The 21,135-nt window shown below is 40.6% G+C and overlaps 1 protein-coding gene across 3 annotated transcripts in view; it reads left to right on the top strand.

Moving 5' to 3' along the window:
* Positions 1-21,135, top strand: part of FGFR2 (fibroblast growth factor receptor 2) — a 110,524-nt gene that overhangs the window by 19,087 nt on the left and 70,302 nt on the right. For 2 of the 3 annotated variants that reach the window (XM_083616885.1, XM_083616886.1), the window contains exons 3-5: positions 11,687-11,953; positions 13,828-13,902; positions 20,500-20,669. In XM_083616885.1, the coding sequence (XP_083473011.1) occupies positions 11,687-11,953; positions 13,828-13,902; positions 20,500-20,669 (512 nt within the window). The remainder of the gene's footprint in view (positions 1-11,686; positions 11,954-13,827; positions 13,903-20,499; positions 20,670-21,135) is intronic. The other variant, XM_083616887.1, reaches the window with a different exon arrangement.

Here is a 21,135-nt window from a genome sequence, read left to right as displayed (position 1 = left end):
ATTTTTAATTCCTTCTTGCTCTGTTCTTTGTAGGCACTCAGCAGCAACTGAACCTAAAACAAAAGGCTGCTCTTTTGTGACTAGTTTGGTCCTCAGCACAGAATATTAATCGGTTTTTAAAAGGCCAATAAAGGTTTTACATTTTGCGTGGGTCCCACTGTGCAGCTAAGTTGCGATTAATGTTGTGTGCACACATTTTCAGGTTTTCTTGTCACAAAGCAGGCCAAGGCAGAGATGATACCTTTGGGTTTTAAAACACTCAAAGTCATGCACCTCCATGTCAGCTAATTATCTTTAAATAAAGAGGCAAGACACTATAGTCATGTCTCTGTCATTTAGCTTTATGATGCCCTTCAATCTCAATGTGTGTGCATGTGTAAGGTAATAGCTAGTCAGGCTCTCCTAATAGCAAGCCTGCTTAAGCAGTTTAAATGGCTAAGGTAGCTGAGTGTGTCTATCCTGGGGAAAATGAGAGACCTCATAGGTGCCTACTACTGATGGGGCAAATCTTGTCAAAATCATAATGGAATAGTGAGTGTGAGTGTGTGTGAGTGATTAGCTCTGACTTTTGTGGAGCAATTGTCCTGGCTGGCCACAACTTGCCACCCAAGCTCAATATTCTTTTCATATGACAGCATAGAAGAAAGTCATTGAAAGGCTTTAGTTAGGTTGAATGCCGGCTGCTTTTCACAATGTGAAAATACCGTGACTTGATACTCTTGAGTTAAGAGCAGTATGGTGCAGTATTGTTTTATTTTTATTGGAACTGGGCTTAGCTGGTTAAATTATTCAATGAAATTCACACCTTCTGAGTGAAATATTGTATTTTTCTATGCATGTTCATGCTTTGGCAACTAGGTTTGTTTCTGCTGCATCCATTTTGGCCCTGCAGTAAAGCTGGTGACAAGGTAATGGTAGACTTACGCGTGTTGGGGCCAAGATCATTGCAGTATAGTCCTGTGGAGTAATTTCCTACTACACTGCATTTTAGAACTGGGTCCTCTGTTTTGTCACTTTTTGTTCTTCGGATGGAATACTTGGATCTTGGTTGGTTTCTCTTGTTGGTTCCCCTTGTTGGATCCCTCGGGGGGGGGGGGGGAGAGGAGACGAGACTCCTGTCATACAGAGTTCATTTATTTATTTAGCAGATTTCTACCCTGCTTTTTGACTAGGTTTCTTAAAGTGGCTAACATCGTTTATAAAACACAACAGATACACCAAGAACCACACACTCACAAAAGAAAACAACAGGCAAAGAAGCAAGAGCCAACACCACATGTCCTTTCCTACAGGGCAGATGGTGCCAGCTGGCCTTGTAGTGAGGAGGGGACAGCCTGTCTCCGGAGCAGGCCCTGGTGTGGTATTGTTTGTTTCCCCTTCTCTCTTCATCCTTCACACAGGGCAGATGGTATCAGTATAAAACGTACAGTATTTGTATGGCACTTTGGGATATTCAAAGCACTGAAGTGTGTGAGTAGTAGTGTAGTGTTTAGAGCAGGGTTTGCCAACCTTTTTACGCCAGTGGACACATTTGGAATTTCAAGAAAGTGCAGTGAACACCAGTCAGAAAATGGCTACTGTGGTGGCATGGCACAAGACAACATGGCTGGCAAATTTAAATCAGCTAAAAAAGAGGTGGGACCCCAAAATCGTGTAAGGCAGGCATATTCCTCCCCATCAGCTGCCCCATATATAGTCAAACACCTGTTTCAGCTACCGCCACCCTTACTCACAATGAAGCTTTTCGCACTTCTCCTCTGCCCAGAATGGAGGGTGGGTGTCTTGGCTTGGCATCCAGTAAAATGTGGGCATTGTTTGAACGATATTTACGGAGACCTTTCTGGGCACAACGGTACATGTTGGTTTAGAGTGCTGAAATAGGACCTTGGAGACTTCAGATCCCCTCCCTCAACTACGGTTCTGATGGTGGTTTAACCAGCAATGCGTCTTTCCAGGGAACTCTGGGAATTGCAGCTCTGTGAGGGGAATAGGGGGCTCCTGACAACTCTCAGAGCACTAAGCAGCTCCCAGAATTCTTTGGGGGAAGCCATGGCTGTTTGAAATGGTGTCATAGTGCTTTAAATGTGCGATGTAAATGTGGCCTAAGATGCAAGCACAGTTCATGCCGCAGTGAACTGTTACCCTGCTAGTTATATGGTTCGGAGTCTGAAACATAGGATCCCTCACCTATAGCAGAGTAGCGTGTCTGGTGAGGGAGCTCATTCCAGCTGACTCCAAAGGGGCCAGTTTCCCCTTTCCGGTCATGAGTAGTCAGTTCTGTTTTTCAGGCACACTATAACTTGAACCAGTTTTTACTGTGTTTGCTGCTTCGCATTATCTTTTTCCCTTCTGAAAACTCCTCAGCCATAACTTGAGCCTTGAAAGTCTGTGTGGCTGTAAATGGAAGCAGCGTCTCCATTTTCCCTTTTGCATTTATCTTAAATATCAGTAATAACGGAACAGCCGATTTCTTAAGTCTCAGTTTTGCATTTCCAGATTTAGGAGTCCTCCTATAAAAGTGTTGGAAAATGTGCTCTTTGTTTTGGATATATCTGCCTCAGAGTACAATGAGAGAAACAGCTTTGTTCCCATGCTCTTCCCCCGCCCCCCATGCACAAACAACAATCTCATATTTATCACACTTTCCTGCTTGTATATTATAATTAAAGTTCCCAGCGTATGAGTTTGGTAGTTTGTCAAAGAGTTCGAAAATTCAGCCAAATTCCTTTCCTTTGCATTGTTCTGCTACTGAAGTCTTTTTTTGTATTTAGAGGGGGGGGGCGGACTCGCTGCCTTTTTGTAGGGCTGTCCTTGGCAGAGGAGGACTTTCATCGTCCAAGAGGATGTTTATGATGGGCTTACTGAATATTCATCAGCACAGCTGGAAAAGTTGATAGTTGCACAGAAAACCCCACATATGGACAATGTGGTTTCAAAGCTTTTTAATGCTGAGACCAGTTTGCTGAGCGGTGCACAGAAGTTTAGCGGGGGGGTGGGGGTGGGGAATTGTCCATGGCTGTTTTTGATTTGATGTAATTTATTATTTATGATTTTTTCATTATTTAAAAAATGGTTAATCACACTGAGATATTTTCATGGGAAGCAATCCATAAATTCAATAAATAATAAAAAAGGATAATAGCTATATAGTGGACGCTCGGGTTGCGAATGTGACCTGTGCGGGATGCACGTTCGCAACCTGCAGTATTCGCAACCCGCAGTGGCACGTCTGCGCATGCATGGGTTGCGATTCGGCGCTTCTGAGCATGGACGACCCCCGAAGCCCAGAAGTAACTCGTTCTGGTACTTCTGGGTTTCGGCGGGTCCGTAACCTGAAAAAACGCAACCTGAAGCGTCTGTAACCCAAGGTATGACTATATTTTAAACTTATAAAGGTATGTGTGCCTGTTCATACATGGGGAAACCTCCAACTCCTCCTCCCATCATTCATGACCACTTGTTCTAGCTAAGGATGATGGGAGTTGTAGTCCAACAACAGCTGGGGACCCATGTTTGAGAAGCACAGTGTCTAACTCCTGCCCTGTCTCTCCCTTACACCAGACCAACCTACATGCTCTGGCTTCTTTCTCCTAGATCTGGTTGCACCCCATCATCTCGCCTGCTAATAGGACAGGCAGCTGTCTGAAGTCAACAAGAAAATATACTCCTCCTTCCCCTGCCCCCCAAAACCCGATCAACAGAATGTACTCTAGGCTGGCAGAAAACTGGGTTCACGGGCGTTCTCTTCCATAATGTTGCTGCTTCATTGACTTCAGCATGGTTTTTAACCTCTCCGTTCAACACAGTAAAATTCGGAATCAAAGGAATCCTCTCAGTTTCTCACCGATACCAAAGTAAAAAGTTGGTGCATGCACAGTGGCAAAGTTTCTATGGTTTTATGCTCAGGTATGGAATACTGACCACGGGGCATCTTTGCCTGAGTAAGGTGAATTTTAGCTCTGAGTAAGGGGGAAAGGGGCACAGGTAGAAGATAAAGGCACAGATAAGCGCTTAGGCAAGCTTAATTATTTGTGACTTGCAGAGAAGTGGTTTGACCTATTCATTTATCAGGGCCGGTTCTACCATGAGGTGGAATGAAGCTGTCATCTCCGTCAGCTGATCTTGATGTCACAAAAAGGCAACAAATAGTTAGATTTACTGAATTTCTTATTGCTTTGATTTTATTCCTGGGAAGATGGAAGAGACACTGGATTTTCTTTCTCAGGTGATAGAATAGCTTTGTAGGCCTTGGGAACTGTGCACTTTGCCTGAGGTGAGGTGAGTACCACCTGTTATGCTTGCGCCTCAGGTAGGAAAATACCTTGGCTGGCCCTGACATTAATGTAAAAATCTGTGTTATTTTTCTTGTTGTTGCTCAAATTACTAACAGGACAACATGAGAACAATGGCATTTATTTCTAAAATAAAATACTCCTCTCCCCTCCCCCCCCCATAACTCTGCTCAGCATATTAAGTGCAGTGTCTAGGTCCCAATCCATTATTTAAAAACAAGTACAAAACCAAAAGAAGACATGTTGATATCAAACCATAGAGCAACCTAAATGAATATTTTATTTATTTACTTCAAGAATTTTATAGGCTGCCCTCAAGAGTCATGCTCACTCCAGGTGACTTATACAAAATACAAATGATAATAGTGATACAATAAAATATAATAATTAATTTTCTGATTTCACAATAGTCTTTATGCTATTAAAATTTTGTAAGTCACTTGGAGACTAGTTATTCATCTAATAAATAGAATAAATAATTTTAAGATAATAAACATGAACAATATTTCACAACATTGAAAAAACATTTTTTTAAAAAATACATATCCCTCCTCTGCCCCCCTTCCAAACCAGCCAACCAACAATCTGGCAGGTAAATCCATACAAAAGAAGTTCAAGCTTGTTTTCTCCTGCCCTGGAGAGTAGGACCCAAACCAACGGCTTCAAGTTATGAGAAAGGAGATTCCAACTAAACACAAGGAATAACTTTCTGAGGATTAACAGTGGAACGGACTCCCTCAGAAGGTGGCGGACTCTCCTTCACTGGTGGTTGAGATTTCTGCATTGCAGGGAGTTGGACTAGATGAGCCTTAGGGTCCCTTCCACCTCTACAATTCTACAGTGCAGTGTAGGAAATTCCTCTTGAGTAGACTACTGGAAACAAGCGGGCTTCAAAGCTTTCCCGAACGAGGAGCGACCATTTAAAAATGTGTAGTACTTCATTATAGGGCTTTTATTAGGCCTGCAGTGTTAATATTTGAAGGATGAGAAGTTGTCTAGTAGTATGTCAATTGGCAGCAGCATCTATTCAGGGCCGATCTTTTGTGGTTGCTGCTTCTGCATGCTCAAGCCCCATGCCAAACCAATAAATGTTTGACATGGGGAGGCTCTATGGTTTGGGAGGCATGGGAGTCCTATAGTGGGAGCAGTTCCCTCTCCTGAGTAACTATGATTCCTACATTCTCAACTTTCCTTTTAAAAAAAAGAGAGAGTAAGGTTGTTGTTTTTTAGCATTTGTAGAACCTGAGATAGGAGGCAACACGTACAGGCATTATATTTATCATTTGTGTGTGTGCGAAACAAGCCTGCTCGCCACTTTGAGTGTTTGTTTTTTTTACTTTGCCTCATGCTGTAGACAAATTCCTGTAGATGCCCAACTTGGGAGAGCAGGATAAATTTCCCATGTCAGTGCCATTAGCTCTGGAAAGGTGTCCTTTGATGGATGTAGCCACTTCATCCCGCACAGCCTTCTCCTTTCCCATGGTATCAGTACAGTGTAAGGCTCAGCTATGCCAGAGAAGCTAAGCAGGAACTGGCCATTAGTCGATCCAGGATGGAGAGAGATAACTTCAGAGGTTTACAATACACTTTGCACACAGCTAAAAAGAGATGCACTTTTAAAATGGGGAAGCATTTACCATATGTATAAGGCAAGAATGATACTTTAGGGTTTTTTAAAATTGATGGTATTTGCCTAATATTTGTAGCCTGTGTTTACAAAACACAGATTAGATTCCATGGATGGATGATAAATAAGGAAACAGCTGTGAGCTGGTTGGCTGATTTTGTATTTTTATTATTATTTTAAAAGGCAGTCAGTGGTAGACTATTTCTCAGGATGGGATTTTAAGAGAAGCCATTTTCTTTGATCCAAAGTGCTTGAGTAATCGTCTCTTAAAGCATGTTGCGGGGGGGGGGGCTTTTTATACTTTCTGTAGGACTTTTAGTTTGACAAAAACGGTTGTCTATACTTTGATTAGCAGCTAGTCTAAAGCTCAGTATCCTCTTAATTTTATTTTAGAGACACCTCGCAGTGGGAAACAATCTGTCTGTTGTAGGGTTGCCATACTTCAAACAGTGAAAATCCAGACAAAATAGTTGTTGAGCTTTTTGGGCAAAAGCACAAAAATAAATGCCGCTTCTGAGCTATTTTTATGGGGGAAATGGCACTGCTGCCATGGGCTGCCATATGTCTGGATTTCCCCGGACATTTTTCCAGTTTCCGCCCAGACACTACTGCCAACTGGAAAATCTGAATGTATGGCAACCCTAGTTCGGTTGCAACATTTGGGGGGTGGGCAATAGCACATTCTTAGACCGGTCCATGCGAATTTTGCAATAACAACCCAGAAGTTAGTTCCAATTTTCTTTTTTACTTCAGCTACTTTTTACGGCACCAGTAAAAGACATGGGAAAGATCTGCAACATCCTGCTGAATTTTTTTTTTTTTGACCTTCAATACCTGCTTCTTAGAACAAGCATGTAATATTTCTTGGTTGTAAAAAACTGGAATATGTTTTCATATTTCCTTAAAGAGAAGAACAGACTTTGAAAAAGAGCCCAAGGTTTGATCAGGAAACTAGGTTTGTGCCTGTGTCACTACTTTTTCATCCAAGTTTTGAATGGGATAAAGGGATAAATTATCTATAATGGGCAGCAGAACAAGTTTCCCATTGCTTCCAGGGTTCCACCTCCTCAGCAGAAAGAGATGAGCTCAGCCTCCTACAGTTCTAGGAGACACACTTGGCTACTTTTGAGTTTCTCCTACTGATGGGCAGTTCATATAGTAGAAAGAACTTGGTAAGCTTAGTAAGCTGCATGTCTTATTCAGGCGTTGAAATCCACATGCTCTTCATCAAGTGAGAGATTTGGGGGATGTGTTCTTTGTCCCCACTGGTTCTCAACCTAGCTCTGCAGTGCTCCAGACAATGCAGTGTGACCGTCTGCAGAAGGGAGCCTTCTGTACTAGCTCAGGGGTTCTGAGTCATATGGAGAGCCTACACAAGGTTTTCCAAAATAGATTTCCCCTCCAGAAAAAATACCAGTGCCGTATTTTCCCGTGGAAATTTTTTCCATTTCATGAGTTCATTAGCAAAAAGTAAATGGATGCCAGTTGCAAATAAAATATCAGGCAAGCACGGCAACTTCAAGATGTTGGCTTTGCTATACAAGTAATATAAACTTGCTAAGTTATATCACTTTCTAAGACATCAGAAAATTGCTTTTCATTAATTAAAAAATCAGTGGATGGGCTGTTCGGAATACTACAGAGGGGGCAGAGACATTGAGTTCATCTCCATGAAATGAATCTTGAACTCCTGAGTAGGACTTCTCATATCCTGCTGAGGGAAATTTTTGCCAAATATTAGCATCTGATCAGAAATCTGGTGAGCTGCGGTCTGGCAATATTTATTTATCACAGCAGTTGGCAAGGCATTGCAGGTAACCAGTTCACCAAACTGTTGTTATGCAGCAGATATAAAAAAACCCAAAAGGAACGAGTAGCTTCTTTTAGTTCTTTCTGTTCCAGCCAGCTCTGAATAATTAGTTGCAGGTTAGACTGGGAAACTGAGGTTTACTTTGCTGCTTAAGGAATAAAGATGTTAGCTCCTTGGCTAGCACCAAGGGCCAAGGTATCTTGCTTGCTGTAGTGTTAAACTTGGAACGAGGGAGGCATCCCTTGGGAAGCAAGGTCTCTCTCCTTTAGGAGATGGAGAATTGCACAGACTGCAATGGCAGCTGCCAGTCAAGTCATGTGATGGGCTGAAAGACCCTACGGGGGTCTGAACCTCCTTTCTTCAGTCTTCACCCACCAGGACGCGTAAAACAATGAGTTCAAAATTTTGTTGTAAGTCAGTGCAGGAGCTTATCTTTCATAGTTTTTTTTGTGTGTGTGTTAAGCTCCATGTAAGTGTAATAAGTATTTTTACAAGCTTGGCGGAGAGCACTACAGTGGGAGATGGGTTAATTCTGCAGAGCAGAGCAGTTTCCATGTTGGCTGGAACTCCTTAAGTGCTTAAACCTGTAGGACTTTTCACATGAAAGAATTGGACAGCACAATGCTGTAGTATCCCACCTGTTCTCTGTTTGCTTTTGGGCACATCGTCAAAAACTGTGCTGGGAGAGTTTATAGGCAAACATTATAAAAAGTGACAGTCTTTAAGTGCTGTTAGATTTGAATTTGGCAGAACAAAAAGCTTACCTGAAATAGATATTGATTTCCAAACTAATTTATATGTCATGAGGATTCTTGATATCCTATGTTTGCCACGGCATTCTTAGTCACAGGAGGAGCATCAGTTCCTTTTAATTTTGAAGTTCAAGGATGATGCTCATGTAGTTCATGTAATGGCAGCACCACTCTGGCGTGGTGGCGGCATTCTCCAAGGTTAGAAGTACAAACAAATCTTTAACGGAAAAGAACGGCAAGGGGAGGAAACAGCAGCCCAATGTGGACTGAGCATGCTCAGTCGCCACAGAATGATGACTGAGTGTTGGGCTGAAAAAGTGGAAAACTTGGTGTGAATAAGAATACTGTATTAAGGAGTATCCTGAAATCGCATTATACTGTAAATTATATGCCCAGTGCAAATTCTAAGAGAATTTTCTTTTCCTTTTTCTGAATCATTAGCAATTTCTTTCCTAACTACGGTCAAATTTGACTCTTCCCATCTCTTGAAAGTGGATTCAGTGGATGCTTATTAAAAAACAAAGTAAAAAAGAGTGTGGGGTTATTTGGCACACAAGTGCTGCCAGAATAATGGCTCAAGACATTCAGGCCTTTTCAACTGAAATGTTCCCAGATTCTTTAATTATGGTTTAGGAAGCTGGGAATGAATGTTGTGCCTGCTTATTCCTCACCTCTCCCTTCACACACTACCTCCCTTCACACGCTGCTCTTTAGACTAACTTCCCATTTTGTCCAAACTAAGGAGCTCTGGTATAATGGTTGTTTACTGACCAGGAAATTAAACCATGATTTGATCCTGGTTAGTAAATAAACATTAAGCCACAGTTTTATGTTTCAGTTCTAACATGGGGGCTGTATTTTAAAGTAGTCTTCGCTAACTTGGTTCTTACCAGATGTATTGGACTGCAGCTTCCATCAACTCCATTTCTAGTCCAAAACATCTGAAGAACATACGGTCAGTGAAGGCTGCTTCTAAATGGTCTAGGATCTCACAGTATGAAAGCTGGTGTGCAAGGGGAGGCAGGAAACATGCAGACCCAATGCTTCTTCCTGGCTTTATAATCACTGGATTATTAAATGGGGAATTTAACATCAACCTGCCATGTTGTGGCTACATGTTTCATTTCTAGCCTTTTGGGGTGGGTTTTTTTTTTTAATTAGTTGGTAAAGTCCCTCAGTGGGTTATTTAGACACTGTACAAAATTGGTATCTTAATAAAGTGATCTACATACAGTGGTACCTTGGGTTAAGAACTTAATTCGTTCCGGAGGTCTGTTCTCAACCTGAAACTGTTCTTAACCTGAAGCACCACTTTAGCTAATGGGGCCTCTCACTGCTGCTGCGCCGCCACCGCAGGGCGATTTCTGTTCTCATCCTGAAGCAAAGTTCTTAACCCGAGGTACTATTTCTGGGTTAGCAGAGTCTGTAACCTGAAGCGTCTGTAACCTGAGGTACCACTGTACATACACTCTTTTTGAAGGTCAATTTCAAAGACTCCTGGGAAATGCTGCCCACAACCAAGCTCGGTAAAACAAATTTACCACACCAGATAAAATGAGCTGCAGTGGTTACGGAGAACAGTGAATGCAATTCTATACAGTAAACCAGTCTTGCTTGTTCTGAAGTGTCAGCAAACCTAAAATCAATCATTCGTTCTGTGACATTTTTGCTACATTTCTTGGATTTAACCTTTTACTGATATAAAATATATATGCAGAAAACAGCTCATTCTCCAGCTGGATAATGATTCCCCCCCGCCCTCCTAACAACCCTCGGTTGGTGCAAATTGTAACACCTGTATAATGGATTGATGGAATCCATAATTACCTCATCAAGTTTGTAAAAAAGAAGTGTAAAATTGTACGAGAGTTCATAGAATACTTGCTTGCCAAATAATTTCGATCTGTTGAACATTTTGAGACCCAGTTGTAAAATCTAAACATGTAAAATGTTAACATTTGTATAAAAATATTGTTTAGGCCTCAGTTTCAGTATGTATAGCAGTCACACAATCTTATTCTGTGAAAATGAAGAATTGCTTTTCCTTGATGGTCCAAATTGGAGAAGAGGCTGTGAGGGGAACATTTTTTTCTGTGGAAAAATAATCAGTGGTTCTGCAGAGCTAATTTACGGAAGGATTAGTCACTGTCCTCATGTGTGAAATTCTACCAGCAGAGAAACAGGATGTAGCTTGAATCACACCTCTGATTTTGGTGAAGGTTACATGCTACTTAGCTTCTCCAGTTCAGGACACTGCAAGGACAATAAAAGGGTGAGAAGGCTACCTACCTTGCGCTTGGGTTTGTAAATGGCCAATACTTGCTCCCCCAAATTGGGTATAAATTGTGAACACTGTCCCAAGAAATGAACGTCTCTCATTTAAATGTATTCATAATTGTGTTGTATATGGCCTTCCCAGTGGCGTAGCGTGCGGGGTGCAGGGGGGGCCGGCCGCACTGGGCGCAACATCTGGGGGTTAGGGTTAGGGGGCGCAAATCCACAGGTTAGGGGGCGCAAATCCACGGGTTAGGGGTGCAAATTACTTGCCTTGCCCCGGGTTCTGACAACCCACGCTACGCCACTGGGCCTTCCCTCTAGAACCTGTGGCTCACTGGACTCTCAATTCACATCCTCCTTGATTATTGGCCCTGCTGGCCAGGGTTGATGAATGCTGGGAGTCCCACAACATCTGAATAGCCACATGTTCCAAGTCCCTTTTCTAGAGCTAGAACTGATTAGCTGTAATACTGAGAATTTGTTCGTACACTCCGCAGCATGGGAGGCTGTAAATTATTAGCAAAGAAGACAGAATGTCACATGGCACTTAAAAAAACTAATTTATTGCAACTTGAGCTTGCATAAGCCCTGGGCTTACTTCATCAGATGCGGTTATCAAGTTACTAGGATTCTTGTGTTGTAGCGTATAGTCAGACTGCACATTTCCCGGCCTGAGCATCGCCACCTTCCTCGAACTTGCGGTTTTCTTATCCAAAGCCATGCCTTCTACTTTTTATACTCTGTCCTGTAAGCTTGCAGCACATCATGGATGAAGCTGCTTCATCAGTTTTGCTTGCCTTTCCCCAATTTTATGAAAACTCACACATTTTCAAAGAGGGCCTTCACTGACAATTGTTGGAAATTTTCTCTCCCCCCTTTGTCCCTTCTCCACCCTTCTTCTGTGCCCATCTACTTTCCACTTTTGCAGAGCCACCAACCAAATATCAAATCTCTCAGCCTGATGTATACTCTATACTTCCGGGAGACTCTTTGATGTTGCACTGTCAACTGAAAGATGCAATCAAGATCACTTGGACTAAAGATGGGGTCCATTTGATGCCCAGCAATCGAACAATCATGACTGGGGAATACTTGCGGATTAAAGATAGTTCGCCCAAAGATTCAGGCCTTTATGCTTGCACTGCTGTTAGGGCTGTAGACAGTGAGACCCTCTACTTCATTATAAATATTACAGGTGAGTTTGCTTTTTTACTACATGCAAATAGCTGTAACCTATATTTATTATATGCGTATGTATAGCCAGTTTCTGCTCAAGCATTAAAGAGACATTCTGGTCATATATAATATTCTTTATTTTGCCAGCTTGCTCATGCTCTTAGATCATTTCCCCTGTTGGATGGTAAAGTGGGTGGCATTTTTAGCTGTGGTACCCGGCAATTTGCCCTCTCAGGTGGCTCAATTACCATAGGTGCCAGGGGAAAAAGCTTTTTCTTCTTTCAAGCACCTAATGTGTGTGTGTGTGTGTGTGTGTGTGTGTGTGTGATATGTGTGTGTGTGTGTGTGTGTGTGTGTGTGTGCACGCTATGGACTGCTATATATAAATGCTATGGACTGCTAAGCAAAGTTTTTAATGTTTGATGTGTCACTGTGTTTTTAATATTCTGTTGGGAGCCACCCAGAGTAGCTGGGAAACCCCAGCCAGATGGGTGGAGTAATAACAGCAACAAGAACAACAACAATAATAATAATAATGTGGAATATCTTATTTGTTGCTTTATGCAATATATATATATTTAAATACATTTTTCAAACATTTTCACAATAACCTTCAAATCAAATAATTACATTGTTTCACTAGCTGACTTCCCACCCTCACCTCCACAATGTTTTTACTCATACTTTTTCTGCTGCATTATATCATTATCTATTACAAAAAAAGTTTCTCTATTACAATTATTTTATGACTTTTCTTCCTGCCCGTGATTTGACTATAATATTTTTTTTTAATAGTCTACAGAAGTCCTCCATTCTATTAAAAAAAATTCACCATTTCACTGTCAGTTTTGCCATTTCTGCATAGTCCCATTATTTTAGGAGGAAAAGGAGGAGTTTGGATTTGATATCCCGCCTTTCACTCCCCTTCAGGAGTCTCAAAGCGGCTAACAATCTCCTTTCCCTTCCTCCCTTAAAAAGCCACCCCATGCATTTGTATTAATTAAGCCACCTTGGAGTCAGCTTTGATGAAGGGTGGTAGAATAATGTTTCAATGAAATAATATAAAAGAAGTTTATAGTGATGTCAGTTTAAGAAAACTTCTGTTTGATAGTTCTACCCTCCCACTCTGGTACATACAGCCACAAACTTTATATAGCAGTGATGGGGAACCTTTCTTCAGCTTAAGAGCTGCATTTCCTTCTGCATTTCCTTCCCCACCACTTGTATATAACCTAACATCTGATTCACTGACAAAGAGATAATTTTTTTAAAAAAACCTTAATTTGATTCAAATGAGCGGTAATTTATGTGGGCCTGTTTAGATGTATACTTGGGACTGGGGCAGAGTGTGTATGGATAATTAAGAGAACTGGGTAACCAATGTGGAGACAATACTTGGTTCTACTGCACAGTCATGTTAGAAAATAACAACACCCATCATTTGAAATTGTTCTCCAAATCTTCTCCATGATCAACTATACCAGAACTCCATTTTTTTAAAGTATCGAAACATACACACACACACACTGTAAACCACATGCACTTGTTCAGGAACAAGTAAATAATCTTTTCTTGTTGTATTTTTTGTGTTTAATTTTCAAAGACAGAAAATATCAGCAGCTCTTTAGAATAAGAAACTTTGCTTGGAAACATCTATGGCCATGACCATAGAAGCCTCTGGCTGTGTACAGTTTTTACCTACACAAACATATAGCTTCAGTGGATCATGGACTATATATATATATATATATATGCCATAAAGTGTGTGATGCTGCATCTCTTAAACAAGATCTGTTCCAGATGTGACATAAAAGAAACAACATGAGTCCAGAAAATAGGTGTGTTTGCTTGCAATGTGTAGTAGGTGAACAATGTTAAATTTTTAAACTTCAGATGTTCTTTCATCTGGAGATGATGAAGATGACAACGACGGCTCTGAGGATTTTGTGAATGACAACAACCAAATCAGTAAGTAACTCTCTGACTGCTGAAGGTGCCTGGCAGAATCCATATGGAAATATTTTCTCCACCTAATCTTCTGCACTCTCTTCAAGCACTTTCTTGGCTGTTAAACGCATGAGCAATCTATTAGCTGTAGATTTCAACTGGCTTGTTTCCTCTTTCTTTTTGTGTATTTCTGGTCTTCTGAAACATGGAAATAAACTATTATCATATTCTTGCCTGCTTGTTTATTCTTTCTTGTCTTAGTTGCCATTAACCTTTTAGCAGTTCTTCTTTTTTAACTCAACGTGTTCTGTACTGACACCTCCTCTTTCTTCATTTCTGGATCAGAGTTGTAATTTCCTGTAATGACAATATTCAAGTGATGGTTATGAAATTGAATTGTAATTAATTTTGTAGTGAAAAGAAAAATCTATGGAAAGAGAATGTAATGACCCTTTCCAACTTAAGCTTTCCTAATGATGGTATGGTCTAGTCCCCAAGAATATACTCTACTTGGTTAGCTGTCTAGGCAGACGCTTATAAGTTGTTCCTACATTAGAAAGTCTTAAGGTTCAAGGCCCAGCAAGCTCATTGACATGGTCCTAGGTAAGAATTCACAAATCCTCCAAAGTACTAGATCAGCATTTGGAGAAATAGTTTGATTCATCTCTGATCCTAACAGGAGCACCACCCACCCCATCACCACTCACCCACAACAGTGTTGCTGCAATATATTTTGCCCAACATAGTATAAAATACTGTGGATTGAAGCTCAACGCTCAGAAGACCAGCTCAACTGCTCAGCAGCCCCCAACCAAGACATTTTTGCTGCTTGAAACAAAGGATGAGATCTTTCTGCCCCCTTCATTCCATATATTGAAAGATGGTGGGAAGGACAGCTGAATCTAATTTCAATCCTGGTATCTTCCACTGCTTTTGACCAGCAGGCAGGCTTAAGGGCTGCCGGGCAGGCTCTGTGGGGCAGCCACAGCCCTCTCCCCTAGCACCTCAACACCACACTCCTTCCCTCATCATCTGCCACATCGAGGCAGCTGCCCCACTCTGCCTAATGGTACTGCTGGCCCTGAATAGGTAGGGGATGGAACCTCTGCCTAGGTTGATGCTTCTGTAGGTTCTTTTTAAGAAACCAGAGTCCCATAGAGGCAGATGCCTGCTGTGGCTAGAGTATTGAAAATGTTTCGTGGAAAGAAAAGTCAACAAGTGTTTGTAAAGAACCTTGGTTGTGAAGAAGCTTTAACTTGGGGACAATTCATTTCCAATAAGCCATGGTGTTAAATTATACAAAGTACCCTCTAGCCTGAACATTTAGAACAGGGGTTGCTTACCTGTGACCCTCCAGATGTAGGAGTGCCTCTCCCTGGAACACTGAGCATCAGCAATGCTGGCAGGTGTTGAGGCAAGTTGATGTTCAGCAACACCTGGATGTCCACAGGCTCCCCATTCCTGATTTAGAACCTTTCATCTCCAGATGCTGAATTATTATGAGTTTTCTGGGAGGGGTGAGTATATTTTCTGGTAATGCTGGTGTGGGCTTATGTGATTTGTAGGTGGGCTTATTTTACTTGCAAATTAGAGTCGTGTTTATTCACAGGCGTAGGGTTGTTTATAGCTTTAGGGGCAAGCCCAGCTACGTGTGTGAGCTTTTATATAGGCTTAGATGGCAGTTCTTGTAATGATCAGTGATAACAGGAGTGTTAGATTTATAATGTGAAAAGTAAGGAAAGGCTTTGCAGCCTGTTGCTTTAAGAGGAGACTGAACTTTACATATATGTGTGTGGGTCATTTTCATTTGTCATTTTATGCCATATTTATTTCTACTGCAACTTTGTGATGGAGACACACACTTATTAATATACGTTGTATATATAAATTCTTACCTCATCTGTGGGCAGATTTCCTAACTGTGAGAAAACAATAGGTTAGATTAAATCCAAGCAGTATACTGAATGTGCTTTATATTACTTCCACCTATTGTTGGAATGTTATTTTTTTGCCATGAGGTGCAAACATAGCAGCAGCAAAAAATGCAGATCTCTGGCCATAAAGCAGAGAACAAAACTGATTAAATAATTTAAATATTTTCTGGATCAAGCTAGTCCATCATGCTTTTAATACGTTAGTGAACCAGATGCTCATGGGAAGCCTGCAAGTAATATTACAATGCAACAAGCTGAATGGGAATGCTTGTTTTAATAATAATAATAATAATAATAATAATAATAATAATTATAATACCACTCTTCATCCGATGATCCCAGGGCTATTAACAACAGAGAAATTCAAAACAAGAATACAAAACACAAGAACCTATACCAACACCACTAATTAGTGTTAATTTAAAGGAAGCGTTCTTTAAATCGATCTATCACAAAAATATATTCTTTTGGAGGTGTAAGTGGAGCAGATCTGATTCTACGCATATTTTTTTGCAGCTGCACACACACAAAAAAACCCCCACTTTGGGGCCACAGTACTGGATATAATACAGGAAATTGCCGAGTACTTATTATCCAGGAACTTGAAAACAATACTCCTGCATGTTACAATCAGAAGTGTAGTTCTCCAGTTGGAAACAGGCTTATTGACCGGTGCTAAACCTTGCATCGCTCAACACTGAAAAAATAAAAACACTCCGGCTGTAACAGACTAATGGGGTGGGGTAGGGGGACACTCTATCATTAGAATTAACATACAAAAGGAAAGCTTCAAGCAGTAACCAGTAAAGTAGATTTATCAAGAGATGGCCCTTGACCATCCAATACTGGAGTTCAAAAGCAACAGATAACAGTTCCCCATGAAACTCTTTCTCCTTAATATAGTACTCTATACCATGATGTAAATTTTCCCCTCCCCTCCCACTTCGTTTCCACACTTTCCACTTATTATCCTGTTCCATCTCTTATTGTATAAAGTATAAAAAACATTAATAACCATTAATGTTACAGTATTACGTAGCTGCCAATGTAATGGATCCTGCAAGATCCAAGACTACAGAGAGGTTAATAGGAGTTTATGTAACACCTGGCCTAAATGCACCTTTGTATGGTCCTTAAATGCTGATGGTGAGTACAGAGTAATAAATAAATAGACCCAAGATTGGCTGTGTTTCATCGATCTGCAACCTAATAGCAATAATGAAACTATCAGAAAATGCTATCGAAACAGTGCAGCATACAAAATGTTTCAGATCGTATTAGTAATATGTACAATAAACCAGAGAGTAGGTGACCATGGTAAAAAGGGACTCTCACACAGAGAGACGTTGCTTTGCCCAGGGCCAGCTTCCTACTCTGCTTGTTCTCAGATTTATAATCATTATGGTGGTGGGAAATGACGAGAAACCAAGATGGCAGTGTGATAGAAAGGCCCAGTAACTAGAAATCGGGTAACCATTGTGCTCTTGCCAAAGTGCTTGTCACTGATAACGGAGTTCACAGCACTGAAAGAATCATCGCATCTGCTGGGTTCTTGTGATTATAGCAGCGCCGGCTGACTCCTGTGCTCTTTAGCACCAATCTTGTTCATGTGCCGTTTGGATTAACTTTATCAGGAATTTGGGATTTGTTCCAGCAGGGTTATTTGTCTGATCAAAAGAAACTGCTTTGTGGAACGTGCTAGCGCTAGAGCAAAAAAAGAAAAATGTACTCATGTATCGGTACTTAATAACATTCATGTTAGATGAACCCCCTTTTTTGTTGTGATCCTCGACTGCTTTATTTCCACATTCCCCTGTAGTGTTGTTGCAATTTTGTATCTAACAAATCATTTTAATGGCCCTTTCTCCTATGTATCTTTTGGAATAATTAAAATTTTGTTGGTTGTGCAGTTTAATTTTAAATATTTATAATATTCCTGGTGTTATGCTTGCAACTGCATGTTCCAAATATCCATTGATTTTTCCACTTAATTAATTTTTAAAGCTTCAGGCTAAAATGAAATTGTCAAGTATCATTTCTAGAATAATTTTAATGCTTAAATTTGAATATTTTCTTTCAGTGAGGAGGCTTGTTAAGGACTCTGTTGCTGTATTCTTCTCCAGCTGTATTTTTATTTTGGTTTGTTGGGGGAAGTGGAGTGGAGGAATTCTATGTGTGCTGATTTCAAGAACTGCCATAAACGTTTGACGAACGGAAGGGTTTGTTTGTTATGGAGCGGTAGCTTGTAATAAAGGAAATGAATTAAGGCTGAGAGAGGAATGGTTATGTTTCTGGACCCCTCTGGTCCTAAAAATGTCTATAGTAAATGGATTTATTTCAGGAAGGATCTGTTGTAAAATAATTAAAAGTCTTTACCGTTAAATAGATTTCCATCCTTAATTTTCAAACAGGTAAATGAGTGAACTGAATTAAGCACAGTCATTATATAACTGTGCAGTTAATCAGATTTCTTGTTATCTGCAGTAGAGGGCTCAGGTCACTACTGTACAGCAGGAGAATTATAGATAGATACGGAAAACCTATTGTAGTAATTTCAGCTAAGCCAATGCAGTTCTTATGCTTTCAGATTTGTTTTCAATTTTGTTAGTAATGATCCTGCTTTTGGGGGGAGGTGGCTTAGCTATGGTGCCCCTTTAAAAGCATTTATTTACCTTTGAAAATTCAGTCTTCTGCAGTTCATCACTGATGTGTTGACATACAGTAACATCATTTTTTTGTCAAAACGTAACTTACCAGTGGGTGTTTTATAGAGTCTATTGGCCAACAGAGATGTCCAGTTGCCATATGTTATATAATGTGGGTCTGCCCAATGAGCTGGGGCTCATGGCTATGAGAAAGAGAGGGCCTTTTCAGTGGTGGTGCCACAGTTGTAGAACACCCTTCCCAGGGAGACTCTCTTGGCTCCCCCATTGTGATCCCTTTGGTGCCAGCTGAAGTCCTTGTTTATTTTTCCAGGCTTTTCAATCATAAAACCATTTAGTGGTTTACGGATATTTGCTTATTCTTGGAGTTTAAAGATGTATCATATCTGTGAGCTCTGTTTATCTTATTTTCTGCTGTATTGCATTTTATGGTTTTAAGACAGGATTGGAGAACTTGTGGCTCTCCAGATGTCATTGGACTCTGAATCCCATCAGCTCCAGCCAGCAGGGCCAATGGCAAAGGATGATGGAAGTCATAGTCCAAAAACATCGAGAGGGGGGCACAGGGTTACCAGTCATTTTTAAACAGCTTGTTTTGTATTTATTTTATTTTTTCTTGGAGACTACTGAGAGGATTTATGCTATTGGGGATAAACAAATATATTATGTAACGTTTGTTTTCTTCATAGTATTGGATTGGCTGCATAAACCCACATAATATTATTAATGGGCATCGTTACCAAACTCTGGATGTCAAAGGAGCTATGGGGGGGGGCCAAGATTTTTTAGGGTACTGCTTTGGAAAAATTCTGCATTCAGAAACGCTGATTTCAAAATGAAAATAAAACATTGCTAATGTTGGGGATGGTCATTTTGTAGGTTCTTAGCTAGGTGTTCTAATCCACCTGTTACAAGAATCTTCCTTGTTTGTTCCTGTCATTTTATACTTAGGCTGATTTTTCCTGGTATGTAAGATCAGTAAACACTGGACAGAGTTGATCACTTGGCATGGATTAGTAGAAATATCTGGAACAGGCACATCTGTCTTCATTCCATCGTTATCTGTATTAACCAAATCTATATATAACTTTCACAAAACTTTTTGGACAGGAGAGGTTAGAAATAGTGTTCCTTTTCTATTGAAGTTAGTGCACTGGTTTTTGTTTTGTTTTTTTGGTGTGTGTTTTTTTGGAGAGGGAACATCAGGAATATTCCCCTGGGTGTGGAATAGCTTTTGAGTAGCTAGTTAGAGTGAGTGTCTGTTTTTCCTAGAATTAAACCATGGTGTTTTAATAAGCACTCTGGTCAGAGATTTGTTTGCTTCCCATCCAAACTCTGACATAGAATTTCATACCATGTTGTACTGCAAGTTGAGAGATCAGCAGCAGAGAGAGGACCTTGTTTTGCTGTTGGGTTGGGTTGGGTTGGGGAAAATGCCAGATCCTTGTATGAAACAATTCCAGTGATTTTGTTCGTTATCATAGTTGTTCTCTCCTTTTTTAAAACAGCAGTTCTAAACACACACAGACACACATGTTATCTGAAAGGCTGTCATTGATTATCATAGTTCAAGCCAAAGGAAAATAAGGCCAGCTTTTCAAATGAAGGCTCTGATTCTCTCTCACACAGTCAAAGTTTCAAACATTTTGCATTTTAGTACAATTTTTATTTATGCATTTTAACATGGTTACCTCAAGCCTAAAGGCTATGGCAAGATGACAGGTGTCATTTTATTTTTATAGCTCTCTCTTTCTTGAAATAACTTTTCCTTACTTGCTGTAAGGCATGAATCGAAAGCAATAACTCTAGCTGAAGCAGGGTAGATCTTTGTCTTTAAGTACACACTGAAATTTCTAAGGTACTCAAGTGTCTTGTATGCTTTGCCAAAGGCGACATAAATCAACAACGTAGAACTTCAGTGCTCCCCTTAAAGTATGTTGTGTCATACTGGAAATCATGCAAATGACAAGTGACATTCTTCTTCTTCTCTCTCTCTTTCTCTCTTTCATTTTTGGAAACAGAAGGACCTAAATGGACACAAACTGATAAAATGGAAAAGCGGTTACATGCAGTTCCAGCAGCTAACACTGTCAAGTTCCGTTGTCCAGCTACAGGAAACCCCCTACCAACCATGAGGTGGCTAAAAAATGGCAAAGAATTTAAGCAAGAGCATCGCATTGGTGGATACAAGGTAAGACACATCTTCCTTCCTCCACATGCCAATTGGAGTTGGTGTATTATACGTAGGAATGCCAATAAGATGTAGATGCAGCATGCTGTACAGACTTCCCTTATATCATGCTCATAACAGCCATGTAAAGCAATATGTAGAGCAGTCGTGAGAACCTGTGGCAGCCCATATGTTGTTGGACTACAACTCCCATCTGCCCCAGTCAGCATGGCCAATGCTTGGGAGTGGTGGCAGTTGTAGTCTAATCAATGTCTGGAGGGCCACATGTTCCCCGTGACTGTTGCAGAGGTATCACAGGATGTGGCTATTCTATAGGAAAGCTATATTTCCATGTCATGTGACCTGGTTTACGTCAGTAGTTTATTTTCTCCAACCTATTCCCTATGTAAGTAACATGTGAATAGGGCTTTTTTGAGGGATGGGGAGCCTGAAACTTCAGTCAGTATGGAGAATACAGAGCTAGGTG

This window comes from Podarcis filfolensis, assembly GCF_964270895.1.
Source record: "Podarcis filfolensis genome assembly, chromosome: 5".
Lineage (NCBI taxonomy): Eukaryota > Metazoa > Chordata > Lepidosauria > Squamata > Lacertidae > Podarcis > Podarcis filfolensis.
This window is presented reverse-complemented; position numbering and strand designations above follow the sequence as displayed.